The 7500-nt window shown below is 43.7% G+C and overlaps 1 protein-coding gene across 18 annotated transcripts in view; it reads right to left on the bottom strand.

Annotated features, from left to right (window-relative positions):
• LOC122972227 (receptor-type tyrosine-protein phosphatase mu-like) overlaps positions 1–7500 on the bottom strand; it is a 158463-nt gene that overhangs the window by 88146 nt on the left and 62817 nt on the right. For all 18 annotated transcript variants that reach the window (XM_044339160.1, XM_044339162.1, XM_044339164.1 and 15 more), the window contains exon 9: positions 5909–6089. In XM_044339160.1, coding sequence (XP_044195095.1) covers positions 5909–6089 — 181 coding nt within the window. The remainder of the gene's footprint in view (positions 1–5908; positions 6090–7500) is intronic.

Genomic DNA, 7500 nt, shown 5'->3' with positions numbered 1-7500 from the left:
ACACACACACACACACAGAAACACACAGAAACATCTGAAACCAAGAACAAGATATAAATACAGACAGAGAAGTAAAAAGCTCTGGTGGACGAGCAGAGCGTGAAAATCTGAGGTGAAAAGAGACGCAGAGAGCGAACAGAGTGAAATATTCATATATTTTCTAAAAGCCTCGACAAACACCGCACACACTTTAATGGATGTTAACACACACACACACACAAAGAAAAGAAATGTTTTTATTTCATGACCAATGCTGTGTGTGACCCAACTGTCCCTCACACACACACACATACACACACACATAAACACACACTCACACACACACATTCGTGTGTACGTGTGTGTGTGTTTATGTGTATGTGTGTGTGTGTGTGTGTGTGTGTGTGTGTGTGTGTGTGTGTCATATATATAATAACAATTTATAAATATATAAACTGTGATTAGAGCTGCAACATTTAGCTGATTAATCATTTAAGGAAAAATATATTAAAATATAGATTATTATTATGATTAAAAATATATATCATATCTTCTTCTCTTTTCTTTCTTCTTTGTGCTTCAGACTGTTCAAACAGAACAACTCGGACATTTTTCAATATTTAAAGACAAAAATAATGAAAATAATAATATAAAATACAAACTACACGTTTGTTCTAAACGTCTCATCAGGTTGAAACTTCTCATTTTTAATTTAAATGATCTGATTTTTGTTTTTAGTGCGACAAACAAGAAGACGTCTCAGATTTATAATTAATGTTTTATATAATTATGATCTTAAATGAGAACATGCAATAGTTACCGATAAAAAATACAACTAAATAAAAGTTTGAGCACTAAAAAGGAATTTAAATGTAGTTTGAGACGTAAACTCAGCTGATTGTGACTGTTGAAGGACCAACAGATCATGTGACCTTTAATCTGACATTTAAACATTAAAACTTATTAAATAATTAACAGCTGAAAGTTCTTCATGCAGTTAAATTTACTTTCTTCAGCTTTTAAATGTTTCACTGTGTGATAAAATAACAGCAGGAAGACAGAAAGTCTGTTCCCAACACACCTGCCTCACGTCACTGCAGTCACATGACCAGCACTCAGCCAATCACGTGAAAGCTCTCTCTACTCGTTCTGCCTTCGTTATTCAAGATGACTTCATCCAGGATCAATAATCAATCCTCAAACTGCCTTCAAACAACCAAATGACAGATTCCCACTGAAATGTCAAACCAGACGACGGGTTCGTTCAACAGTCAGAGTATCTTAAACTATCAGTAACTCAACCAGCTGATCATAATGATTGATCAGTAACATCTCAACATTCTTTCATTATAAATCAGTGAGATATTTGTTCATGTTTAGAACCTCTTTGGGTTTAAGGACTTGTTGCTATGACGACAGATCCAGTGTATTTTCTGTTCATCCTTTGTGTCGCGTCTGAGCGTTTGGTCACCGTGACATCACGTATGAAGAGACATTAATGATGAAGCAGCTCACTGTGACTTCCTGTTTATCTGCCGCCACGCTGAGGCGCCTCACTGAGCTCTAAGTCCTGAAGCTTGTATGATGGACACACCGATTAATTATTAAACACACACACACACACACACACACACACACACACAGCAGCTGTGTATAATTCATTGGCAGTAAAATGAATAAATAAAAGTGAGTTGAAGACAGAGACGAGTGTTATTAGAGCGAACATCATCACACTGAGTGTGTGTGTGTTTGTGTGTGTTTGTGTGTGTGTGTTTGTGTGTGTGTGTGTGTTTGTGTGTGTGTGTTTGTGTGTGTGTGTGTGTTTGTGTGTGTGTGTTTGTGTGTGTGTGACAGAAACACACTGTGAGCTCTGCTAGCTGTCAATCACACATCTTTAAATGTTTCTTGTGTTTCCTGCTGTTGGCCTCAGAGGAGCGTTTGTTTTAATCTGCTGACAGTCCCACAGGGGTGGAGTTTACTGCAGATGAACAATCAGACTGACAGTCTGATCTAGAACCTACAAAAACTTTATGAAGCACCCCTACACATGACACCAAGCCTATAGGACCACTAGAACCTCATAAAGGTTCACTAGAACCTCTTCACAAAGTCTTAGAACCTTGTCAATCACCACTAGAACCTAGTCCCAGACCCCTAAAACCTTGTCAAAGATCCCGAGAACCTTTTCACTGATTCTTTAAAACTCTTGAAAGATCACTAAAACCTCCTCACTGATCCATGGAACCTCATAAGGGCCCACTAGAACTACAAATCACTACCAGGACCTCCTCACTGATCCGTGGAACCTCATAGGGGCCCACTAGAACTACAAATCACTACCAGGACCTCCTCACTGATCCGTGGAACCTCATAAGGGCCCACTAGAACTACAAATCACTACCAGAACCTCCTCACTGATCCGTGGAACCTCATGAGGGCCCACTAGAACTACAAATCACCACCAGGACCTCCTCACTGATCCCTAAAACCAAATCAAAGATCATGAGAACCCTTTCATCACATTAAGGACCAATATAACTAAATCACTAGGACTTCATCAAGGATCAGTAGAACCTCTTCACTAACTCTTAGAACCTTGCCAATGACCACTAGAATGTAGTCACAGGCCCCAAAACCTTGTTAAAGATCATTAGAACCTCCTCACTGATCCCTGGAACCTCATAAAGAACCACTAGATCATCACGGTTGTGTTTTTGTGACATTGCTAAGGCTCAGTGTTCTTTGGACCAGTCATCTGCATTTATTTCCAGGCTCTCATGTAATCGTGTTTTGAGAAAGGCATCAAAATCTCGGCCCTCCAGTCCCTCCCTGACACCAGATATCTGGATATTGTGGTGCCAACAGCAACCCTCCTGCTCCACCACCAGGCTCCTTTTAGCTTCGTCATCCTGTCTCCAAGTTTGTTAACAGCGTCATTCAAAGTTTTCAGTTTTTCAGTCCTAATGTCTTCAGCCAGATTTAGATAGCTCCGTAGCCACATTAGCTGGAGGATCCTCAGAGCCATCCGTTGATTCAGACTTATCCAGACTGTTTTTAGTTCGCTGATATATGACTTTTTTGAGACATCTTCAGTCACACAGACTTCACACACAAGACAAACTAAATTACACGATCATATCTTATATTTTTCTGAGCCGCTCTTCCACACACTGAGATTCACTATGTGCTGGAAACCTGAGGACACACAGACAAAAAACTCAAACTATTTATAAATTGTAGAAAACAATTTTTTATAAAAACTGTTCTAAAACATGTGGAGTATGACTCAGAACGACGAGGTATCCTGAAAATAACAGAAGCAACAAAGAGCCGGAGAACCAGAGTCTGATATATAGCTGTGTGTGGTGTGTGGAGGGGGGTGGGGGGGTGGGGGGTTGGGGGGTGGGGGGGTAGGGAGGCACTGAGGGGGGTCACAGACAGACAGGTATGCAGTGTCGGTCAGCTGCAGAACGTGTTTATGAGAACATACCAGAGACAGGTCACAACCCAGCATGTGTGCTGACAGTGGTCATGTAACAGCAGGTCTGAAAGGAGGACATGTTGAAACCTGACACACACACACACACACACACACACACACACACACACACACACACACACACACACACACACACACACAAACACACACACACATTTTCTCTTCACATTTTTTTGTCTCTTGATAACAGAAACCTGGAAAACTTCTAAATATTATTTCTTCTATATTCTAAAACATATAAAAATAATACCTTTTTAATAATATATTATTCCTTAAAGTATTCATAATTCCTTTAATATTAATATTTTTTAAAATCATTTTATTATATTTTAAATGTGTTTAATGTGTGTGATTCTTTTTCTGTGACATTTTTATTTATTACTGAAACAAAATGTAGTTTATCTTTGGATTTTAAGAGTTTGTCAGTTCAGCTCAAAGGTCAAATCAGATTTACTGACACAAACATTAACACAGTATTGTATAAGCAGAAAGATAACAATAACAATATATATCAAATTTATCAGAGACCGAACTGATTTTACTTTTCTGTTTTATTCTGTTTTATCTCACATTACTGGAACTGGTTTGTGTTTTAATCTGCTGCCCAGTCTGGATTTCGACCACAGCACTGATGCTCTTGTTAAGGTCTTCAATGACATCCACTTAAACACTGACAGCGGCTGAATTACAGTCTTAGTATTACTGGATCTCAGTGCTGCATTGACACAGTCGACCACAACATATTACTAGACCAACTGGAAAACTGGGTGGGACCTTCTGACACAGCACTGAACTGGTTTGAATCCTACTTAAAGGACTGGGACTACTATGTGTCTGCAGGTAATTACACATCTGAGTGGACAAAAATGACACATGGAGTTCCCCAAGGCTCCACTCTGGGGCCTCTTCTGTTCAACATCTACAAACTCCCACCAGCTCAGATTATGAGAAACAACAAAATATGTTACCACGGTTACGCAGATGACACACACATTTACATAACCGTATCACCAGGGGACTCTGGTCCAATACAAGCACTGAGTAAGTGCATTGAACAAATCAATGATTGGATGTGTCAGAACATTCTTCAGCTAAACAAAGATCAAACTGAAGTCATTGTTTTTGGAGCCGAGGAAGAACGTTTAAAAGTCAGCACTCAGCTTCAATCGATAATGTTAAAAACTACAAATCAAGCCAGAAATCTTGGTGTCGTCATGGACTCAGACCTGAACTTCAACATCCACATTAAGACAATTACAGAGTCAGACTACTATCACCTGAAGAATATATCAAGGATTAAAGGACTTGTGTCTCAGCAGGATTTGGAAAAACTGGTCCTGCATTTATCTTCAGTAGACTCGACTACTGTAACGCCGTCTTCACAGGTCTCCCTAAAACATCCATCAGACAGCTGCAGCTGATCCAGACGCTGCTGCTCGAGTCACTAAGTCCAAGAAAGTGGATCATATCAGTCCAGTTCTCAGATCTTTACACTGACTTCCTGTCTGTCAAAGAACTGACTTTAAAATATTGCTGTTGGTTTATAAAGCACTGAATAGTTTCTGATCTGCTGCTACATTATGAACCATCCAGTCTCTCAGGTGGTCTGGATCAGGTCTGGATCAGGTCTGGATCAGGTCTGCTTTCTGTCCCCAGAGTCCAAACTAAACCTGGAGAAGCAGCGTTCAGGTTTTATGCTCCACATATCTGAACAAACTGCAGGTCTGCTGCAACTCTCAGCTCTTTAAATCACAGCTGAAGACTTTTCTGTTTCCTTTGATTAAATCTAATAATTATTATTTTCTTACACTGAACTGTAACTTTTACTCTCCTGTTTTATCTTATTCTATCTTAGCTTATTTTTATTTTCTATTTAACTCTTTTTAATTTCTAGCCTTATATCGTTTTTCCATTTTGCCTTGATGCCTTTTATGTTTTATGTAAAGCACTTTGAATTGCCTTGTTGTTGACGTGCTATACAAATAAACTTGCCTTGCCTATGAAGCATTTTGTAATAAATATGTAAATATTGTTGCCATAAAAAAGGATAAATTGAGAGTAAGAAAAATAAACAATATCACATACAAGAAATCCAAACAGACAAAAAGCTGCAGCAGCACCTGTGTAATTAGCGTGCTAATTGCTAATGACATGCTGCTTGTTGTTTGTTTGCACACACACACACACACACACACACACACACACACACCCACACACACACACACACCTGGTGATGGATGAGGTAAATTAGCCACCTGATGAGCTCAGCGCTAACGAAGCCTACCACGGCACGCTACGCTAATGACTCCACCATTAACCACCTAATGAGCTCAGTGTGAATGTAGCCTTGCAGTTAGCCGCTAGCAGTTCTTATTGTCTCCTCCTGCATTGTGATTGGCCGCAGGGTTCGACCAGCTGACTCCGACTCACCTGCACACTTGGTCCTGGCTCTGAGCGGTGGGCCGGGGTTTCCCGTGCCTCCCTCCAGGGGCCGGGTGAGCAGCACGCTGATCTCGTACTCGGTGTCGGGGTCCAGGTGTCCGATCTTGTGGGTGGGCTTATCGACAGGTGTGGTGTCAATCAACATGCCCGACATCGTCCGGTACTCCACCTCAAAAACACATTATTGATACAAGTATTGAAACAATAATCAATTATTATTACACTTATTAATATTAATATGAGTGGAGAGGAGGGAAGAGGAGTGGAGTTTGAAAGGGAGGTGCAGTGAGGAGGTGCAGTGCGGAGGTGTAGTGAGGAGGTGTAGTGGGGGAGGTGCAGTGAGGAGGTGCAGTGAGGAGGTGTAGTGGGGGAGGTGCAGTGAGGAGGTGTAGTGAGGAGGTGCAGTGAGGAGGTGTAGTGGGGAGGTGCAGTGAGGAGGTGCAGTGCGGAGGTGCAGTGCGGAGGTGCAGTGAGGAGGTGTAGTGAGGAGGTGCAGTGAGGAGGTGTAGTGAGGAGGTGTAGTGGGGAGGTGCAGTGAGGAGGTGTAGTGGGGAGGTGCAGTGAGGAGGTGTAGTGAGGAGGTGTAGTGAGGAGGTGCAGTGGGGAGGTGCAGTGAGGAGGTGCAGTGAGGAGGTGTAGTGAGGAGGTGCAGTGAGGAGGTGCAGTGAGGAGGTGTAGTGGGGAGGTGCAGTGGGGAGGTGTAGTGAGGAGGTGCAGTGAGGAGGTGCAGTGAGGAGGTGTAGTGGGGAGGTGCAGTGAGGAGGTGTAGTGAGGAGGTGTAGTGGGGAGGTGTAGTGAGGAGGTGCAGTGAGGAGGTGTAGTGGGGAGGTGCAGTGGGGAGGTGTAGTGAGGAGGTGCAGTGAGGAGGTGCAGTGAGGAGGTGTAGTGGGGAGGTGCAGTGAGGAGGTGTAGTGAGGAGGTGTAGTGGGGAGGTGCAGTAAGGAGGTGTAGTGAGGAGGTGCAGTGAGGAGGTGCAGTGAGGAGGTGTAGTGGGGAGGTGTAGTGAGGAGGTGCAGTGAGGACGTGCAGTGGGGAGGTGCAGTGAGGAGGTGCAGTGAGGAGGTGCAGTGGGGAGGTGCAGTGAGGAGGTGCAGTGAGGAGGTGCAGTGGGGAGGTGTAGTAAGGAGGTGTAGTGAGGAGGTGTAGTGAGGAGGTGCAGTGAGGAGGTGTAGTGAGGAGGTGTAGTGGGGAGGTGCAGTGAGGAGGTGCAGTGAGGAGGTGCAGTGGGGAGGTGCAGTGAGGAGGTGCAGTGAGGAGGTGTAGTGAGGAGGTGTAGTGGGGAGGTGTAGTGAGGAGGTGCAGTGAGGAGGTGCAGTGGGGAGGTGCAGTGAGGAGGTGCAGTGAGGAGGTGCAGTGGGGAGGTGCAGTGAGGAGGTGCAGTGAGGAGGTGCAGTGGGGAGGTGTAGTAAGGAGGTGTAGTGAGGAGGTGTAGTGAGGAGGTGCAGTGAGGAGGTGTAGTGAGGAGGTGTAGTGAGGAGGTGCAGTGAGGAGGTGCAGTGGGGAGGTGCAGTGGGGAGGTGTAGTGAGGAGGTGTAGTGAGGAGGTGCAGTGAGGAGGTGTAGTGAGGAGGTGCAGTGAGG

The sequence above is a fragment of the Thunnus albacares genome, chromosome 21, assembly GCF_914725855.1.
Source record: "Thunnus albacares chromosome 21, fThuAlb1.1, whole genome shotgun sequence".
Lineage (NCBI taxonomy): Eukaryota > Metazoa > Chordata > Actinopteri > Scombriformes > Scombridae > Thunnus > Thunnus albacares.
This window is presented reverse-complemented; position numbering and strand designations above follow the sequence as displayed.